At 43.1% G+C, this 21,903-nt stretch overlaps 1 protein-coding gene across 1 annotated transcript in view; it reads right to left on the bottom strand.

Moving 5' to 3' along the window:
• The window catches only part of Sfmbt2 (Scm like with four mbt domains 2), a 181,748-nt gene that overhangs the window by 91,554 nt on the left and 68,291 nt on the right, over nt 1–21,903 (bottom strand). The window contains exons 5-7 of the mRNA XM_057787878.1: nt 8,209–8,297; nt 5,961–6,207; nt 193–290 (exon numbers count right to left, since the gene is read on the bottom strand). Coding sequence (XP_057643861.1) covers nt 193–290; nt 5,961–6,207; nt 8,209–8,297 — 434 coding nt within the window. The remainder of the gene's footprint in view (nt 1–192; nt 291–5,960; nt 6,208–8,208; nt 8,298–21,903) is intronic.

The raw sequence follows: 21,903 nt of genomic DNA, 5'->3' as shown, positions 1-21,903 counted from the left end.
GAGGGAGACGAGGGAGATGAGAATGGAGGGAGGGGGGAGAGAGAGCATGAGCAAGACTGACAGCATTCACAACTCAAGACTGACAGCGTTCACAACTCAAGACTGACGGCGTTCACAACTCAAGACTGATGGTGTTCACAACTCAAGACTGACGGCGTTCACAACTCAAGACCGATGGTGTTCACAACTCACCTTAAATACTTCCATTGGAAGAGGAGACTCTGCAGCAAGAACTAGGGATTTTTCCAGAGCACATTTCCACTCAGAAGTCATCTTCAGAGGATAGAGTTCTGTAGCAACAGCAAACCACAAAGAGTTTAAGGACTGTAATTCTGTTAGTTGGTTCTTTAAATGTTATCCTCCTCTGCTTCTAGGGTACCACAGTGCTCGGCAAGTGGCAGGGCTCACACTTCCCCATAAGCAGCCATCTGCTAAAGGGGTTCTCTGAAATTCAAGAGCAGCTTGGGATTCCACTATCATAAATGGAGACTACTTCACAGGGCTCTTCCTCAGGGAACATCTGTATGTGTTCTGTTGGTTTGTAACTGATTTAGTGGCATGAATCACATCAACAAGACCTTCCATCACCTAGAGTCATGATTCTATGCAACAACTGAAATGTCCTCCCACTGACAGAACTCACTCTTTGGTATTTCTAGCCTCTGAATAGCTCTAGTCTGGCACCGACAGTTATCATAATAGCACATTTCCCTACTAAGTTTACACACACACATGCACACACACGTACAAGTACAAAAAAATTATTAAAAGGTAAGTTAAAATTTATAAACCAAGTTTTATATTTATACTTGAAACGTTCCTAACATACCACATGTCACCCATATTTTCCCCCCGGGCATTGGAGGAGGGGGAAGATTTACACACACAGAGGTCATACAGTCTGCATGCAAAATTAAAAGAAAAAAACCGTTGAGCACTGTTCTCATGTATTTCTGAAACTGTAGGGGAATTACGGCCTGATGGCAACAGATTTAAGACCTTATCAAAACAGGATTTGTGGAAGCTCTGACTGGAAGTAGATGTGTTTATATCGTCCCTATATCAACCCTCACTGCCTCAGACAGACTGTGAGGATACAAATATGAATTTAAGCACACTTAAAAAGCAACATTAAACCTTTGGGCCATATTTTTAATTTCTTGCATGTCTGCTTTTGAGCATGAAGCCATATATTTGGATCCCTACAGCTTCTAAACTTGCCTTGAGCTCGAAGCCCCCCTGTTTTAGCAGTTTATTTAGTACTTGGGGGGTATAATTATAGTTGGTGAAAGACTGTACAGACTTAGCCAAATTACCAACACTGTCTGCTGTCTTCAAACAAAGGGTGATTTTAGATACAGCATCTTCTATTTGTCTAATATTCTTTCTAGCATTTCATATAGAACTTTCTACTTCTAGCAAAATTTTTTCCCCTAATCTGGCATTTTTATGTAGGAACAAAAATGTGATTCTCATTAGTAGTGGCTTTCTTCCCTTGATGCTATGCACTCAAACTGTGAGCTGCACAACCCTTCCGTCCTTCCTGAAGTTGCTCTTGCCGGGTATTTTGTCACAGCAATGAGAAAGGCAACTAACGCCGATAGGGTCTAACACCATGGCAAGACACTCTCTTTTCTGCAAAAGGAAGAATCAGTATGGACAGCCTTCTCTACCACCGGTGAAGATGAAACTCCTCTAAGATGCAAAACACAGAGAACAATGTCCCCTGTGTATTTTAGCAGACAGAGCCACCCTGGGTACACCAGCGAATTTATGAACAATAATCAGGTCTATTAAAAGGACATAAAACATGTTCTCAAAATGACCTGCACTGCAGGGAATTTAACAGTGTTCAGCAGACTCCATTTACTGGTCGTGGGAAGTCATAAACAATTAAAAAGATGGCCCTTGCCCGTCTGTTACCAGGAGCCTAGAGGAAAGTAAGGAGATCTCCCTTCATGCAGAAGTTTGGAATGTCCTCATAGAAAGCTTTGCAGAAAGCAACCACGCCACCATAAACATGCAAACAAATAAATAAGTACAAGTAAATGGGGGCCTTGTGGAAGGGCCCCTTTGGATGTCCAGGTACCACTGTGAACCTGTTCCCTCTTCCTCCCCTGAGTCCGTACCAGTGAGGAAAGATTGAGCAACGGTTTCTAAGAGAAATATTGGAAAATGTTATGAATTGAATCTGTGTCCTCCTGAATTTCTGGGTAGAACCTGAACTCCCCAGAGCAACATTTGGAGAAAAAGCTTTAGTAGGTAATGAGGGTTAAGAGGGGTCAGATGGGATGGCCCTTTTGGAGAATTCGTGTGCTCTAATGAACTCCATGAAGGCCAACGAGAAGGTAGCCGTAAGCTAGGGAGCCCTCACCAGATCCCTAGACAGGCTGGCACTCTGGTCTCAGCTTTCCAGACTTCAGAACTGTGATACAATAAATGTCCACTATTTAAGCAACCCAGACTCTGGTGTTTTGTTTGGGCAATGTACGAAAATGATTTCAAACACACCAGCTCTTCTTAAAACAGAAACAATTTAGGCAAGAAGCCTTTTCAGTTCAATCCCAAATTTTCTTGATTCCAGAATCTACCTAAAATGTTTGAAAGGGTTGATTTCTTCTTGAAAGAAATCAACATGAGAGAGGTTAAAAAAAAAAAAGTCTACAGTTAGAAAAGGATAGAATTTTGTTTCCTGCCGGGCGGTGGTGGCGCATGCCTTTAATCCCAGCACTTGGGAGGCAGAGGCAGGCCGATCTCTGTGAGCTCGAGACCAGCCTGGTCTACAAGAGCTAGTTCCAGGACAGGCTCCAAAACCACAGAGAAACCCTGTCTCGGGAAAAAAAAAAAAAAGAATTTTGTTTCCTTAGCTTCTATAAGACCAAAACATATACCATATCTTCTAAACCTCTATAGCCAAGGAAGGAAGTGTTCTTCTTAACCTACCCCTGACTTCACAACCTTCTCAGAAAACAAAGGCTAGCCACAATACTCTGGCCACGGTTTAAATCACCATGGTGTCAATCATTTGATGTATCTTACACATGCTGCACAATGGCATAACTCTTCCCATACTGCAGGGTGGGGTACCTTCCTTTGCTTTCTCTCTGCTCCCAAGCATCAGAGATCAGGCAATGGAAAGCCCCACAATGCTAGGTCTTCAGAAGGAGATAGTATTAAAATGCAGTACCTTTCCTAGAATTTCCAACGAACAACGTTCCCGCCACTTCTTATTGCCTATTTCTACTCCCTCCGCTCATATTGAACAGTCGAGGAAGAAAGCGTCTTTGAAAAAGTAAAAGAAGGAAGTACCACTAAGAGAAAAGTCGGGATTATTTACAGCGTTGATGATGACATTGGAGAAAAAGGCATGGCAAAGGGAATCTCAGAGGCAGAGACCGCTTCCACAGCCTTCCTCTCAGCGTACATGTGCAGTCTACTGTGTTCCCCCTAATGCTACCTCTGCACTGCTCCACTCCCCTCCCTCGGTTTTTAATGCTGGTAAATTTGTGTTGGTTTACTAATGTCTGGGAAAAGGAGAATCAGCCTAATATTTTCTATACTGTCTGAAATTTTATTCATGATGCCATTTTAGTTCAAGAAATGGTGCTACCATTTAAGTGGCACAAGGTACCCTGGGATTTGAAATTAATTTACACAAATCTAACATATCGGGTTCTGTTCCCATGTGTAAAATCGGAGTAATAATTGCCTCTTTCCTCGGGGGTACCGTTTCACTGACTGAGGTAACCGAATCCAGTTTTCACCTTGTAACTACTATATTTGAGTGACATTTTGCCTTTTACTTTCTCTTTCCTCTACACAACCATTCATATCAACACTTTAAATGTTGGAGAAAGAAACTCTTGACAAACCACTCGTCCTGTCTTTAGACAAACTCATGAGATCTTCTGTAAAATCCACATTATGTCCAGAAAATTGTAAGACACATAAGCATGATTTACGCATGCATTGTAAAGACAGAGAATAATCAAAAGTGAGAAGGCTCATAAGCAAATGCTTCTTAAAGAGAGATTTTCCACTCCAGCTTTCGAGTTTTAGTCCCGGGATTTTACAGGAAAAAAAGACAGAACAAAGAATGCAAGGAGCAACTGGAAACTCTGTGCTTTACTCTAAATCCTCGCACTGGCAAGGATAAGTTTCTTTTAGAATTTATAAAGCAATTAGGCACTGGGCTGAGATTTACACAGCCACCTTTCCCCATAAGTAAATTTTTCCTGCCAGGTTATGAATCCCCAGGCAAACTTGAGCTCAATCTTTTTTCACAGCGTGGACAAGACCTTTGTCTGTTATCACCCCAAATGCTTAAGGTATAAAAGGATTTCTTGGCTGCTTCTCAAAACGTCGACAACAACAATGTGGCTATTATAAAATACCAGGTTACACGTCTATCTGCCTGTCAGATTTAACACAGATGCAAATACCCGGGGTCCAGAACGAGGAAACATTCCACAATAAAAGCCCTTGAGTGACAGAAAAGGTAAATATAGCTTCTCGCTTTCGTGTACACAAGAATCACACTGGCAACCAACATAGGAGCAATTTTATTAATGAAGCCATGAACTAGTTGTTGCTCTAAATAAACCTGTAAAGCTGACCATAGAATAAAATTCTATCAGAAAGAACTATTTCTTCCTTGGCATGTGTAAATGCATTAACAAAGTGACATTTCTGTTCTGAGGTTTTTCATCAAAATGCTGGTAAGAGTAGCATAGGCCAGCAGACGCGGTGAGACGCACTGGGCCTAGGACCTGGGCACTCCGATTGCAACATTCAAGCTATTCCCTACAAGCTCCAGGGGCCCATGGAGAAGCAGTTTAATCTCAATCACAATTCTGGCTGAAGAAAGAGAGTCACACCAAACATGCACTACATTTTTGAAATCAAAATAACCAACATAACAGTTGTTGAACCACCTGGAACATAACAAATATTTAAGATTGGCCATTCTGTAAATATGAGATTTTTTGAGTGATCTATCAGAAGGCAGAATGCATATCCGATCAAGCCTATGAAAAGTCATGTGCAAGTACACTTGATGCTACCTGGTAATCTGATCGGGAAAAGGGCGAACAGATTAATCCTCTCGTTGCTGTTTCCTTGTCAAAATGAAGTACATAATCATAAGCAGGTGTTGTGGCATTTGGATGGATGTATAGAAAGAGAGATAAATGACATAGGTAAATGACAGATAGGTGGGTGGACGATGGATGGATGGATGAGAGACATAAATGGGTAGCGTACGGCATAACCGAGTAACTAGAAAAGTAGCAGGGTGGAGAATGGGAGTACGGATGAATGTGGACAAATGAACGGGCCCAGATGGACAGAGAGAGCAACTGACTGGCCGATGTGAATGCACAGATGGATGTACAGCTGCATGAGAGGTAAGAGGGTGGGTGGGGAACTGGATGAATGTGGGTAGGTGAAAGGGTATAAACGGACTGACAGACAGAACGAAAACAGGGAAGAGAGGAACGGATGATATACAGATGACAGATGTGCTTGAATGGACGATACATGGTGAGCGGGGGGAGATGGACAGATGAAAGTGGACAGAAGAATGGGAGGGTCGATGAACAGAAAACAGGCATTAGCAGAAAGATGGGCAGGGAAATAGAGACGGTGGAATATGCTCCCAACACTATAACAATCCTAGAGAATGGAGAGACCATGCTCGGGTCCCCATCTCCTTTTCTGAGCCAGTGACACCACAGGGAGCGGACAGGCTTCCTGAGGCTACCGCACCATGTTCTCCTTACAGAATGCTTCTGACCAGCATCTTGGATTTTCATCTCCTCACCAAAGATTCTGAAGTGAACACACTTAAATTCCACACTCTGGCATGAAAGAGACACATCGGAGCATGCGCCCCCGAGACACACCCACAGGAGTTGGCTATCTCAAGCACATCACAGGGGAAAAGCATCATCAGCTCTTACCTGAAGGTGGATCCATTCTGTACTTATTCTCTTGACACCAACCAACTGGTCGAAGTCTGTAATCCAAGTAAAACAACCACTGGTCATAGGATTCAGTGTCCTCCAATCCCACATAGCGAAGGCGTAATCTTCCTCCGACATTTTCAATCACACTAACTATCCAGTACTGAAAGGGGTTCTGAGAGTCCTGGAGCTCTATTAAGGAATCAACTGTAATGAGGTCTATAGGGCCTTTCCCTCGCAGAGGCTGTTTAAACAGAAGCAAAACTCCGTATTTCAAACTTGATTTTAAGGTTCTCATGGAAACAGATGACAGCAGTAGAAGATAATATTTTTCTCACACCATCATCCAAGCTACTGCCAAACAGTCTGGCATCGCCCCGCCCCGCCCCCCATCCTCAGTTCAACCATCACCCCCACACATACCCGCTTCCCTTTCCTCCCTCACACACATCCACGAGCCGACATCATTTCCCAACAACAAAAATCATCAGTAAAAAGAAAATAACAGTTTATGCTAGCATTTCATCAAACAAATTATCCTTCCCAAATGAAATGAATTGCATTTGTTAGAAATTAGTACATTTCTAAATAGAATCATACTTATATGCACCCAGGGCTAAAACACCTGACAGCAAAAACTCTATTTTTCAAATTGACAGTTGTATTTAATATAGTGCTGTAAGTGTATACCATGACTCCTTGAGAGAAGGTCACCTTACAGTGCCATCAACCAGCAGACCAAACCTTGTCATGCACAGATTAAGTGAATAAGCGTAGGTGTGTACAAGTGACGTGTCCAATGTGTGTTTGTGTTCAGTTACATTCAACTTCTCAGTGTGGGGTGGGGGCATGTGGAGAGCGCAGACCACATGACTGCGCATGTGTGGAGGCCAGAGGACACCCTCAAGTGCTGTTCTTCAGCCATCATCGACTGTTTGGAGAGAGGCGAAGTCTCTCTCTAGCCTGGACTCCTATTAACTCAGCTGGCTAGCTCCCAGGGACCTGCCTCCCTCTGCTTCCCCAGTGCTGAGATTATAAGCTTAGGCATCTTTTGTTTTCTCTTTAATATTTGTCTAAATTATGTGAAGTTAGTTCCTCTACTACATCACCTGGGCATTGGTTTGGAAAACTTATTAGTACTGCCCCTTCTGAAGAGGAACTTTCTTGGCATATGAAAAGAGTAATTACTACTTAACCTGGTAATTGGTTTGGGAAAATTTAAGTACTGCCTTTCATGGGCCCTTTGGCATGTGAAGAATGTCTGTTTAGCCAGCTTCTTAGGCAAACATGTTTAAAAATTAACACAGTAAGGCAACTTCTCCCTCTGAAAACGTGAGTCATCACCCTCGCGGTCTTGTAGCCCAGTGGGCAAAATCAGCCATTAAGATAAACACATCAAGCAAAAACCATCACAAAACACTTGTGAACACGATATAACATGGTGGTTGTCTTAAGTACTACTACCATTGCCAAGGAAGAAAATCAAGGTTAAAAATAATAACAATAATAACAACAATAGTAACAACAATGAAAATTGACATCTTATTCCCAGGCATTCACTTAGGGCTCCCCTTTCCTAGGGTACCCTTGAGACAGAGTTGGTAATTTAATAATTACATATGACACACTGCCTTTGTCTTCCTGATCAAGTACATATAAGAATTATTAGTGTTTCATTATAAGGTTTTCAAACAAATCATCAAGACTCAAGATTAAACTACTCTGCATCTATGCCTAAAAACTACCTTAGCTACACTACAATACGGCCAGCCATGTCTCCTCTTGTTTTATGGAGAAAGCTAATCAATAGTCTTAGGTAACACATATGCGTAAGATCATGGGAGTTATTATGCACCCAAGATGAACAACTAATGTTGTTACTTATTAATGGGCTCCAGGAAACTTTAGTAAGCACATGAATATGCTTAGTCATCACTGGCAAAAAGTCATCCTACAAGATAAGGCTTAAGGGTGATGGGAAGACATCCTGATACATAATTGTAAAATACACTTGAACAGAGAAAACTTCCCATTTATTGATTATAACACAGGAAAACATCAGTCAATACCACTCAAATCCATCACCTTTGTAATTCAGTAAGAAACAGGAAGTTAGGCTGTGAGAATAAAAACACTTGTGTCTACATGTATCCACAGAAGGATATATGCAAAGGTACCAGTAGGTTTGAGATCACAGGACCAGAATGCTTCGGGGCTATAATAGATGAACAATAGCAATACATACGCCTTCCAGAAGGCTTGCAGGTGCTGTCCGAGAACCAGTCAAATCACGTATGAGGAATTCTGTCCAGTCTGTGTACTTCTCTTTGATTGCTAACAAAACAAGGGAGAAAACAAAACACTTCAACACATCAGTGGAGTATCAAACAATTAGAAGCCAGTTAAGTCATCTGTTCGTCGAGGCTACTTCAAGATTTTTCTGAATTTTGTGCCTGAAGATTAAATAAAGAATAATGAAAATACAGTCACATATCTGTTATCAAGTATGGACAGGATACCTACCACACCCCTGGACATCTAGAAGGGAAAGAGCCTGTGGCCCTTAGGATTTACACCTACTGAGACACTCGTCACAAGCAACAATGGTGACATGGCAGCGGTTTGGGGAATGCCAAGAGAAAACGGTCAAGGAGGGCTGGAGCATCAGAGGCCCTGAACTATGTATCAGGTTTCTAGGATAGGAGGAAAAGAGGGGCTTTGCAAGTAAGAAACAGTGTATGGTAAAAGAGAGTGATAGCATGAACTGGAGAAGGGGAGGGAGGGCTCTGGGTAAGCACGCTTCCCTGAGAAATGGCGTTCAGTGGACAGCTGAACACATCGGCACACACATTTCAGAAACTGGAGGTCTCCGTGTGAGAGCAATCCTGCAACTATGAATGTCTGAGTGTAAACAAAGATTATAAAAGAGGGAAAATGGATGCTTCTCTGTCTAGGTACAAAAGAAGTTAAATAAGAAAGTGAACCCAAAGAAAATCATATAGTCATCCGCATGGAGAGGGGGAAGTAGACAAGATTGCAGGGCAAAAACTGGGAACTTGCGGGTGAGGTGGCATGGGGCAAAGGGGAAATGGGATGAGAAATATGAGAAGGGTAGGATGGGAGGAGCTCGGGGGATTGGGATGGTTGGGATATAGGAAGGATGGATACGGGAGCAGCGAAGTATATATCCTATCTAAGGGAGCCATCTTAGGGTTGGCAAGAGACTTGACTCTTGAGGGGTTCGCAGGTGTCCAGGAATATGTCCCCAGCTGGTACCTTGGGCAACTAAGGAGAGGGAACCTGAAATGACCCTATCCTATACTGATGAATATCTTGCATATCACCTTAGAACCTTCATCTGGCGATGGATCGAGGTAGAGACAGAGTCTCAATTTGGAGCAACGGTCTGAGCTCTTAAGGTCCAAATGAGGAGCAGAAGGAGGGAGAACAAGAGCAAAAAATCAGGACCACGAGGGATGCACCCACCCACTGTGACAGTGGAACTGATTTATTGGGAGCCCACCAAGGCCAGCTGGTCTGGGACTGAATAAGCATGGGTTGATTCCGGACTCTCTGAGCATGGCGGTCAATGAAGACTGATGAGAAGCCAAGGACAATGGCACTAGGTTTCAATCCTAATACATGAACTGGCTTTGTGGGAGCTTAGCCTGTTTAGACGCTCACCTTCCTGGACGTAGATAGAAGACCTTCGTCTTCCCGCAGGGCAGAGAATTTGGACTGCTCTTCAGTATCGAGAGGGAGGGGGAATGGTGTGGGGGGAGGAGAAGAGGAGTGGGGATAGGGGGAGGGGAGTGGGGGGAGGGGGCAATATTTGGGAGGAGGGGAGGGAAATGGGAAACGGGGAGCAGGTGGAAATTTTAATTAAAAAAGAATAAAAAATAAATAAAAAAAAACAACAACAACAACAACAAAAAAAGCCTAGGCTGGAAAACAAGGCAGACAGCACTGCAAAAAATGAAAGGAGCGCATTTGAGACATTATCTGAAAAAGGCAGGCGGGACAGAGAGGGTGGCTCACTCTGTACAGTGCTTGCCGTGAAAGCATGAGGACTTGAGTTCTTAAAAGAAAGGAAAGAAAGGGGAGGGGAGGGGAGGGGAGGGGAGGGGAGGGGAGGGGAGGGGAGGGGAGGGGAGGGGAGGAGAGGAGAGGAGAGGAGAGGAGAGGAGAGGAGAGGAGAGGAGAGGAGAGGAGAGGAGAGGAGAGGAGAGGAGAGGAGAGGAGAGGAGTCAGGTATGGTGGCATGTGCTTGTCATCTCAGCACTGGGGAGGGGACTGCTGTTCTTGCAGAGGACCCCAGGTGTGTTCCCAGCACCCATACTGGGCAGGTCACAACTGAAGTCCAGCTCCAGTGGATCCAACAACCTCTTCTGCCCTATTGTCACTCACAGATGTCCACACACACATACACGTAAGTTTAAAAATGAATAAATATTTTTGTTTTGTTTTGTTTTTCGAGACAGGGTTTCTCTGTGGCTTTGGAGCCTGTCCTGGAACTAGCTCTTTAGACCAGGCTGGTCTCGAACTCATAGAGATCAGAGATCCGCCTGCCTAAATATTCTTTAAAGTTTTCAAGTCTTAACAAAATTGGCATCAGTATGGGGTTCAGCAACACCCCCATCTTTACCCATCATAAACATGTACCTCATGCAGCTCAGTTCCCATAAAGGATCAAGTTCCAAAGGGGGAAAAAAATCACCTAAGATGCTCCCGCCACACACATACAAAGACGGAAAGTAGACTTCTGTGAGCCACAGCAGCTTCTCAGGCCTGGCTCTCACCTCTTCTTTTACACCTACAGCCCACTCCCCAAATTTATAATACCATTTTCCTGATTTTAAACATGTACACTCATATATTGAAAATACATATATTGATATGTGGAGAAAACTATCTCTACGTGTTCTGTTGCCATCAGTAAAAAATATAATAATCATTTTTCAGTGCTATAGTAGATTTCTTGTTGTTGTTGCTTTATTTTTGATTTTTGGTTTTTCGAGACAGGGTTTCTCTGTGGTTTTGGAGCCTGTCCTGGAACTAGCTCTTGTAGACCAGGCTGGTCTCGAACTCACAGAGATCCATCTGCCTCTGCCTCCCAAGTGCTGGGATTAAAGGCATGCGCCACCACTGCCCGGCGTTATAGTAGTTTCTATTTTAATTTGATTCTTCTTTTTTTTCTCACAGTGATGAGTGCTTGAACCCAGAGCCTCAAAAATGCTCAACAAGTGTCCAGTCACTAAGCTACAACCCCAATCGAAGACACTTTTCATAAAATTAGCCCTCCTGCACGGCTAAGCGACTAAGACCAGAATTAACTACTATTTGCCTTGTGCTTCACACAGGAAGACCTCTCTCTCACTTATGTTGTTCTCCTCCTCTCCACGAGGCTGTTCCTAACTAACTCTTGCTCTTACAGAATAAACGAGAAGAAAACCAGTCGCAAGACTCCCAGAATCCAGGAGTCGTATATCAAGCGGTCTTTCCACCACGATCTGCAACACTCCAATTGTGTATAAATAGATAATCAGTGCCAGGCAGGATGAGTAGCAGGAAAGCATCTGCCTATTCAGATATGTCAAGATTAGGACAAAATATAGAACTGTATTCGGAAATACAAATTTCGGAGCATGTCATAATACCAATAAAGAAATAAGAGATCCTCTGCTGTTATTTTTTCCTCAGCTTAGGGGCTGCACCTGAATCTACTGATATTTTAACCACCATCTGCGACCTGTGGCCCCAGGGTCAGTGTCCTGGCTCTCAGGCTACAGTCTGGTGGGATTTCCGGTCCCACTGGCACCAGTTCACCCACTGCCACCAAATGTACTTTTTAACGAAGTCTCTATCATTCTATTTACCAGTAAAGACTCGGCCATCAAATGTGGGGGTGAGAACCTGCTATCTCAAAGAGGCCAAGAAACAATCAGCGAATCTTCCTTTTGGCTGGAGACCCAGCAAGAGAACATCCAAATCGAAACCAAAAAAGACTACCAATCTCCAAGTCCCTCCCGACTCCTTCCTGGGTGTCTCTCTATCCATCTTCCTGGCCCTATGGCTGACTCCTGTCAACTAGTTACTGGCTCTGACCACCCCTATTCACAGCTGATTTTACTAACACATTCGCAAGTTCACAGCACAATCGAATATCCAGCAACACTGCGCTTCACAGACTTTTTGTCTATGTCTAACAGGAAGCAATCCATTTTCTTCTTAAGGTCATTCAATAAGCATGTAGTCCAAGTTAGCACTTCAGTTAAAATTCTAAAGTATGCAAACACATTATGAAGACACACACAGTTGTGGAATTTAAATTATCCTGGGTGCAAGAGAAGGGGTAGCCATGGAGATAGTCGTGAAACTTGCGTCCTGTGAGCCCTGAGCTACCGAAGTCTTCAGATTCTCCCTTACCATGTTTCCACAGAACATTTGGAAGGGATCCTGAATATCTAGCATAGCGTCCTCTAGGGGAAACACATCTGTAGCCTACAGAAATGCACTGAGCGCCTTAAGTAAAAATGGGGGTAAAACAATTCTCAGGAACCTTCCGCATTAAAAAAAAAAAATGTTTCCATTAACATTCAGCCTTCAAAGTTCTAAATTTTCAAACAAAGCGGCAACCCTATCCTCATCAACCCTACCATAGTTGGTCATGGATCTAGAGAATACACCATGGGTTGCCCTCTGGCCTCCACAGACACAGGTAGGTACAAACATACTCACATGCAAAATGAGAAAATACATGAACAAATAAAATGCCCATAACATAAAACTGAATATAACAAATTTACAAATTCCACTCAGTTGCACATGCTTTAAGCAATTTCCAATTTGGATGCATCATAGAAGAATTCCAGTGCCCTGGGGAATTCCTTAGAATCCACTGCAGTGGAAGTTGATTGGCATTGTTTCTTGTGTCCATTTACACTGCAACTAGCAAGGTTAATACCATAAACGTTTATTTAAGAAGTGTGAGTGCAAGAAAATTTGCACAGGAAAAGTAGTTAAATATCTACCATGTTATTTAAGGGGGTTTGTAGTGATTTTGTGTGTGTGTGTGTGTGTTTTATCAAATAAAGCTTGTCTGAAGACCAGAGTACAGAGCTAAGCCACCCAGAGGCCAGGGAGTGGTGGCACACACCTTTAATCCTAAGACTTGAGAGACAGAGGCAGAGGGATCTCTGTTAGTTCAAAGACACCCTGGACCACACAAGAATGAATCTGTCTAAAAGAGAAACAGAGCTTCCATAAATCCCAGCACTTAGGATTCCACATCTTTAACCCCAACACTAGGGAGGTGGAGACAGGAGTGATAATGGCTGGGCGGTGGGAGGCATGCAAGGCAGGAGGAGACAAGAGATCAGTGCAGTCTGAGGACCACCCCTGGAGTCTGAGGATGCAGTCTGAGGATCGCCCCTTCGGTCTGAGCATTAGTAGAGGAAGAAGGTCTCTCTAATGGCCGCACTGCTTCTCTGATCCTTCAGCTTTCACCCCCTAATATCTTGAGTCTGGGGTTTTATTTATTAAGACCAATTAGAATTTGTCCCACACTGTTTCCTTCCCATGGAAAAACCCTACTATACCCTGTCATGACGTCTGTAACCTGCTCTGCACCATCTACAGCACCCATGTGCTGTAAGGCGGGAGAGAAATGATCAGGGACTGGAGGCCAGGGCTATGTAACTCCAGCTGAAAGAAATCCTAGCAGGACCTGTCAATCACCAACCTATGTTTCAATACATGGAAAGTCCTAGAAATCCATAGGAGGTAGACAGTTCAAATCTTTACATTTTATGTTTTCATGTTTCATGTATGTGTGTGCCTGTGTGTGAGAGACTGTGTTTGTGTATGTGACCGCGTGTGTCTGTGTGTGTGTGTGCCAGCCTCTATGAGGCTGCAGAAACACATCTGTACCTGTGTGGTGAGCCCAAAGGTCAACCCTGCGCTGACCTCAGGCATCGCCCACCTCATTTCTGAGAGACAGTGTCTCTCCCTGGTGGAGAACTCACCAGCTAGGATGGGCTCCAGGATCCCATCTTCACCTCTGCGGGCCTGGGATTGCAAACCCCTGCCAGCACATCTGGCTTTTACTACGGATGTGCAGACTGAACTCGAGTCTTCCTGCTGTGCCTCAGCACTTTATGGACTGAAGGACACCCCTGCCTCTCTCAGAACTTTTTCAAAAGTTCTAGTCAGTTACACTATGTAAACAGAAAACTTTTTTAAAAAAAGTAGAGGTTATATTTCACAAATGTGTCATTTGGGGAGGAACCCTGAGATACAGGAAACAGAAATACAGACTTTTGGGGAAGACATTTAGGGATGGCCCCAAATCCCACAGCAGATTTCTTAGGATTAGAAAGCAATAAAAGGAGAAATACACAGGGGATTCCTGTCAGATTTCAGACTCCAGAGAAGCACTCCTACCGCAGATTTCAAACCCAACCAAGTGAATGTCGTCACGGAGCTCAATGACATGTCGCGTCTTAAGAGTATCATCTTCTACAGGGCTTGGCCCAGGGGTCCAGCTGTCCTTTCAAACAGACAGGAGGGGACATGCACCAAGAAGCCTCTGTGAAGCAAGGGCGAGAGGTGTGTCACCTGGATTCACGATGGCTCTGCATCTTTTTCAACCTCCCATATAATAGAGAGAACTAGAGAATACCAACCACACCACGCCTTTCCACCCATCTGGGAGGTAGATAGAAGTCACGATGAAAAAAAACCAACAACAAAAAAAAGGTTATTTTATTTAAATATCCACTAGGTAACACAGAAGTGGTTTTGGACACTGGCCTGTCTCTTAGAGGTTAAGAAACACAGGATATTTGGTTGATCTCCATGAACTACTTTTTCAGCTCACTTCCCACTGAGCCTTCTCTGAAGGTACCCCGTGGACAATAACTTTAGTTGGTGATGAATTGCTCTTTAGTCTCTGCTGGTTTCAGTATAGGAGCTTTCTTTCTTTCTTTCTTTCTTTCTTTCTTTCTTTCTTTCTTTCTTTCTTTCTTTCTTTTTTGTAATAGATGATATTTTTCAAACCCCTTCATTAGGGTAATTTGAGAGTTTTGCCCTGTCCTGTTCCCTGGGTCCTCTCTCACTCCTGGTGACTGTATTGTTTTTTTATCTTCATCCTTCTTTCTTATGATAAAGGTTTTCCTGGGATCTCTGCATATCTGGAATGTGAGGCAAGAGAAGACCTAGAGAGACCTGGATTTTTTGTGTAAGTCTTTTGTCTAGGCACCACATGTATGCCCGGTGCCCATGGAGGCCAGAAGATGCTGTTGAATCTCTTGGGACTAGAGTTATGGACCATATGTTCAAGGTTCCAAATCATGATATATGTGCTGATAATTAAATCTGGGTCTTCTGGAAAAGCAGCCCATGCTCTAAACAGTCAGCAGCCTCTCCAGTCCTGAGAAAACTAAACTTTACAATAACAGCTTCAGCAGCAGCTTTTGACATGTCAAAAAAGAATTTCAATACTGACTTAGTTAAACAAAAGAGGTGACGGTGCTGATGAAGAATACGAATGCTTATCTGCACTAAGATCAGAATTACAGAAAGCTTTCCCTTGAAGACTTCTGAAGAAGAATCTGCATTGATACTTTAATATCGCGTTCAAATAAAACTGCTTTTACAAACAGGACAGCTTCAAATGACTCAGCAGAATTGAAACTTTTTCACTGTATACCACATACAATGGCTGATCAGGTGAAGAGGTTCAAATACTTTTAGCAGTGCCTGGTACCACAGGCCTATAATCCTAGCTGCTAGAGAGACTGAGGCAGGTAGATCCCAAAGATCAAGAGTGAGATCAAAGGCCAGCTGCAGCGACTTCTCAAGATCCTGCCTCAAATTAAAAACTGAAAAAAGGACTAGGGATATAGGTCAGTAGTAGAGCCTTGGCTAGCACGCACAAATCCCTAGGTCCACTTTCTACTCAGAGAGAGAGAGAGAGAGAGCAGGATTTATTTTGGCTCATGGTTAGAGTATAGTCCAATCATGTAAGGTGTGTAAGACAGCTGGTCACACTGTATCTGTGAACTAGAAAAGGCCAGGCTATGGAGCCTTAAGGTCCCATTAGTGACCCACTTTCAATGAGGCTCCATCTCCTACAAGATTCCACAGCCTTCAAAACCACCACTCTAGCTATGGACCAAGTTCAAGCACACAAACCAATAGGAACCATTTTACATTCAAATCACAACTCCGTCTATTCACATAGAGACTGTTTTGAAAGGGAGAAAAAGTTTTGAAAGAACTCTTCAAGACTCTTTCAGCAGTATGAGTACACATGCATGATGGCAAAGGGACCAGAAAGCGTCATTGTGTTCTAAAAAGTAGCTCTTCACGAGGCAGCATTTGAGAGCCAATGTGTCAGTCACTGTGGTGACTTGGGAGTTTTAAAATTAAGTGGCATAAAACCGATAAATTGGCCAGCTGGTAGGATGGCTCAGAAGGTGGAAATACTTGCTGCTAAGTTTGGTGACAAGTTCACTCCCAAGAAGCCACATGGTTCTCTCCATATTATGCCACAAGGTTCCTCTGACCTCCAGCCCTGCTCCTACCCCCACGCATGTGTGAACACATACACATACACACACAAACTAAATTAATAAGTATTTAAAAACAAATAAAAATCTTTAAAGAACAATAGCCATTTAATCATTGGTGATAGCCTCCTCCCCTGACCCCAGCTGGTGTTGTACTGAAACCGTTACACATTATCAAGGCTTACTCCTGGGTTTGCCTCACAAGAAGGAAACCTACCAAAGAAAGACTCTTCCTGACAAAGTGCATGCACAGGACCAAGGGCCTCTCTGTGGAATAAGGCCATGGGGACCCATGGGCCATCTTTGTCATTGTAAACTCTTGGTTTGTGGACCTTTGTTGCCTTCCTCCCTTTCCTGAAGCATCTTCCTAGCTTCACCATGTCTGAGACTGTGAGATCTGCCCCCAGCCATGCACACAGCAGAGACCCAGCTCAACAGCCATGTCTCCAAAAAGTCTACTAAGAAGTGAAGATACTGGGGAGCAGAGATCAATGGTGTCAAAGGCTGCTGTTAGAATGAGATAAAGTCTGATGTTAGACTGTTTATTTTTATAACATTGGGTTTGTTTAGAACTAATTACCATGAGCAAAACAACAAGGATTTGCCAGATTTCAGCAATTTACTCTCCCGCGTCATTCTTAGAATTTAAACTCTCATCATCAGAATACAAGCTCCTTCTCTCTCCATCTTTGTCAGCATTTTATAGGATCAGACTTCATAAGCTCACCAACATCAAGGATGCGAAACTATGTTTTTTTTTCTTTTTAGTTCTCATTTTCATTGCACTATTAGCACTATCTTATGACAATCCAAGTTCCCTTCAGGGAATTCTTTATTTACATCTCTGCTATGCTTTTCTGGAGATTCTTCTTTTCAAAAGATAACTCATTGCTAAAGTACTTGCCATGAGAGCACAAAGACCCAAGTTCAGAACCCAGCACCAACGGCAAAAAACAAACAAACGAAAAACAAGCATGCTAGTACTCCCCTGTAATCTCAAAGCTGGAAAGGCAATATAGTCAGTCGGCCTGGCCAAATCAGTGAGCTCCATTTTAGCAGAACTTTTCTCAAAATGTTAGAGACATTGAGGAAACACAACATTGACCTCAGGCCACCATATGCATATAGACAACTTACATCATATACACACATAGACACATTGGCTTAAAGAAACCCCTCATATATTCTGGATATTCGTTTCTTGATCAACACAATTCTACACTTATTGTGCAGTGTTAAGCATGAGCCTTTTACAGCCAGAAACAGGGCTGGTTCATTCAGTTCCTGAACCTTGTAGTTCAAACATCTAAGCCTGGCAGTTTCCTCTAGAGTTTGGTTCCTCTCCATTATCCTTGTCTTTGTTTGAAACCCTAATATTTCTCTAAGATCTTATCAATTTAATAAACCCTACTAAAGCTCAGCTAACCCATTTCCATGTCAATGAAAATAACCATATAGCTTCCTGGCCATCTCTCGGCACCTCACCCTGTCATTCCTCCTCACTGGTCCTCCCTGATCTACGAAACACTGCACTCACTCCCTCAATCCCCATATCTCACCCTTTACAGTATATAGTAACACTTGAGTTCATCTGTACCGTCTCCAGGAAGCTATGGACTTCCACAGCCCTCATGTTCACAGTTCTACACACCCAGTCCCTGGAACAACAGTGCATAGCAGGAGGCACTCATTACAGTTATTAGTGTTTATCACAGGAAGGGCTGTCAATTTAGTTGGCTTTACAAAGTGTATCTGTTCCATTCATCTTCTGAGGAGATCTCAACCCAGAGCGCTGTCACTGCAACCACACACATTATGCAGATCTTTGTCAACACAGCTCAGCTCAGCAGCATAGGCAAAGCCTTAACCATGCACGGTACTTCTTCCTGACGGACATTACATGGCACAAGTTATCACTTACAATTTTAATTTCAGTCTATATGATACAGAAATCCAAAGAGCAGACCTAAGGTACCATGGGCATCTTTCCCTGACATTCCCAACAAGCTGGTAACAGTAAAAACAGTCAAGACTCACAAGAGAAGATGCATAGACGAGCTGTTCACACAACGCAGGAAGTATAGCCCACGTTACTCCACAGCATGTCTGTAAGAAGCAAGCAGTCAAAATAGCCTCTAAAACAATTAGAAGAAATTCAACACTTGATCCGCTGTTCACTAGCCGAAGACCTTTTCATCCAGGGAAATACGAAGCCTGTCTTATCTTGAGCCATTCTCTCCAGCTCTTTTCTAGCCATTACACCTCCTTTTTTTTTATAGATCTTAGTGCTACTGCTTTTACAGAACACTCTTCCAGAGAGTTAGCTTTCTCCCTCTCTCCACTAGGAAACTTTTCCTATAGGCCTTTCATTGAGTCCCAGGGCAGAGAAACTGGTGAACGGGAATGGACATTTCACACAAGCCCAGGGCTCGAGGTTTAATGCGAACTTGGCTTGTTAAAGATTTTATTCTCCTAGGTCTCTTTCTGCTGTTCATATTTGACACACTCCTTTCTGGGAAGTTGTTTGCTTTGCTGGAGCAAAAGAGGTCCCATTCAAATACTTTCCAATGTTCTCCTAAGATAGGTTTTAAAAAGAGAAGGACTTACAAAAAATTATCATTTAAACGCCCTTTGTATAGTTCTGATGGACTGTGCCTGTCTCTTGTCAATAGTTTTCAAGTCACTCTCTGTGATAGGTGATCATGCATGTCCACTTGACTGCACCATGGGGTCCAGATGTATGGTCAAATACGATTCTGGGTGTTTCTGTGAAGATGTGTTCTCAACTTCTAAAGCAGATTTTCCTCTCTAATGTGAGTGGGCCCAATCTAACCATGTGAATGAATAAATTGCTGGGGCTGGGAAGGTAACTAGACAATAAAGCATTTGCTGTCTGAGTTTGAATCCCTAGCAGCCCCCAACACACACACACACAGACACTGGGTGTAGCTGTGACCATATGTAAGCCCAGTTCTGAGGAATTAGGGAGTATGGCAGAAGGAAAGACAGTGGATCATAGGGGCTTGCTGGCCATTTGTTCTAGTCCTCTGGTAGGCTCCAAGATCAATGAAAAATCAAATTGCAAAACATAAAGCAGAAAGTGGCAGAGGAAAATATGCAATATCATATATATACCTTTAGTCTATTCACAGACAAACACAGAGAGGTGATGGCTTGTGCACACAAACATATACATGCATATATACAACACCTCAAAGCAGGCACCAGATGAAAATGACTGAGTTTTCAGAGCAAAAGATGTTTCCTAAAAAGGCTTAGAGCGTCATGTGTAGTAAAGGGTTTTTCTTGGGGGCCTCAGCAGACACCCTTAGGTCTTCAACTATCACTGTTTCCTAAATTTACAGCATCCTGGACTCCCCCAGCAGATTTATGACCCACCAAGTCTCCATAATCTTAAGTGTGAGTGTGCATGTGTGTGTATGTATGTGGTGTATAAGTGCAGGTGTGTCTACAGGCATTCTACTGTTTATTTCCCTGGAGAACTCTGAATAATACTTGCCTTACTGTCTCTGTTCTGAAAGGTCAGTGGACAAACAGCAAAGAACAAAAGTATTCACTGAAAGAAGAAAGATCAGTCATGTGGCACTCCTGCAAAGAGAACTCGTAAGAAACTTGAGACAAACTTGCGACCACTGAGAAAGCCGCTTGATAGAGGAAATGGTAGGTCTTTGACAGCCCTGCTGACTTGGATGGAAGCTCCATCCCATATCGGCTGTGTGACATTAGAAAAAAAATAGCCATCTAGCCTGGAGGTGTATTTTTTACCTGTGAAACTAGATTTACATTATCAACCTGGTAAAGCTGTGGGGATGTTAAATGTGATCACTCGTGAATGCAGGGTTTATGTACTCAGTGTGTGTGTGTGTGTGAGAGCTAGAGAGAGAGAGAGAGAGCGAGAGAGAGAGAGCAGATAGTCAGGAGTATGGAGAAGATCGAGGAAGAGGAAAGAAGAGGAGGTTACATGTGCCAGCAAAGACAGTGTAGCATGATTGCACCCCCAAAATTGATCTGTAAGAGGGAAATAAGCCAATTTTAGAAATTATTCAAAAGGAAGTTAACTGAGAAGCCACATTTTTAAATTTCAAAGTAAAGCCAGACAATTAACAAAGTCAAATCACTGCTTCAAACAAAAAGAGGAAATGGAATTAAACAGTAAATTGTCATGACTAGTGAGTTCACTTGTGTGAGGACTACAGCCACATTCAATACATCCCAGACTGTGGTCTTGTCAACACCTCAATGCAGGCATCAGATGAAAATGAGTTTTCAGAGCAAAAGGAGTTTCCTAAAAAGGCTTGGAGTGTCATGTGTAGTATGGGTTCTTCCTGGGGGCCTCAGCAGACACCCTTAGGTCTTCAACTATCACTGTTTCTTAAATCTCCAGCATCTTGGACTCCTCCGGCAGACAAGTCACACGGAGAGGCTGAGGATGTAGCGCACTTCATAGAATGACTGCCTCGCATGCAGGATGAGCTAGATTCAATTCCTAACATCACATACATTGACAGGAGTAATAAGAATCAGTGGTTCAAGTTTGCCTTTATCCACCTATGAGTGGAAGGCCAGCCTGGGTAACATGAGACCTTCCTTCAAAAAACAAAAGGAAACCAAGAATAAAGGTCATCTGGACACTTGTATATTGGTAAAAAATGTTTACATACATTCCAGGAACACACACACACACACACACACATCCCTCAGCTTCTAGCCTACACTCTGTACCCTATTGGCTGATCCTTAAAAAAGAGGCTCTCACTTCTGCCCAAAGATGGCCTCCACCTCAACTGAGGCAGGCAGATGTGGTTCCGAGTTACTCACGGTTCTCTGTGCCACAAAACCCAGCTGCCAGACCCTACCACTCACAGTGAATCTACGTTCCCCTTAACCCGTGATAGGTAGACATTTTGTTCTTTCTTCAGAAAATAACTAGAAATTCTGCACAACATGGAAAGACCTTGTGTCTCGCAGAAAATATAATAGTCTTCATCTTCCTGGTGCTTCTCTTCAAACCAGGAGCCAGCATGATCCCTTTGTTCAGTCTCTGCCTAGAGTAGCAATTCAAACCTAACCATGATGCTCTTCTCTTGTGCCCTGAACATCCTTAGTAACACATGGGAACCAAGACACACCCTTTACACACGACCCTAGCCTCAGGTTACTGAGCTAGCATTTTTGAACTTATAGGACTCTCCCTAACCAAATATCTAACAGGCAGGCCCATTCTCTAATCCCAGACAATCCATTTCTACAGCCTGTTTGACTGGGTTATTACATCCATGACAGACTTCATGAAGTTCATGAGCCCATAAAATTGAATATAAGGCTGTGTGGGTATGTTCGTGCAAGCA

The sequence above is a fragment of the Chionomys nivalis genome, chromosome 13 (assembly GCF_950005125.1).
Source record: "Chionomys nivalis chromosome 13, mChiNiv1.1, whole genome shotgun sequence".
NCBI classification, from domain to species: domain Eukaryota; kingdom Metazoa; phylum Chordata; class Mammalia; order Rodentia; family Cricetidae; genus Chionomys; species Chionomys nivalis.
The sequence above is the reverse complement of the archived record's forward strand: the minus strand, read 5'-3'. Positions and strand labels throughout refer to the sequence as shown.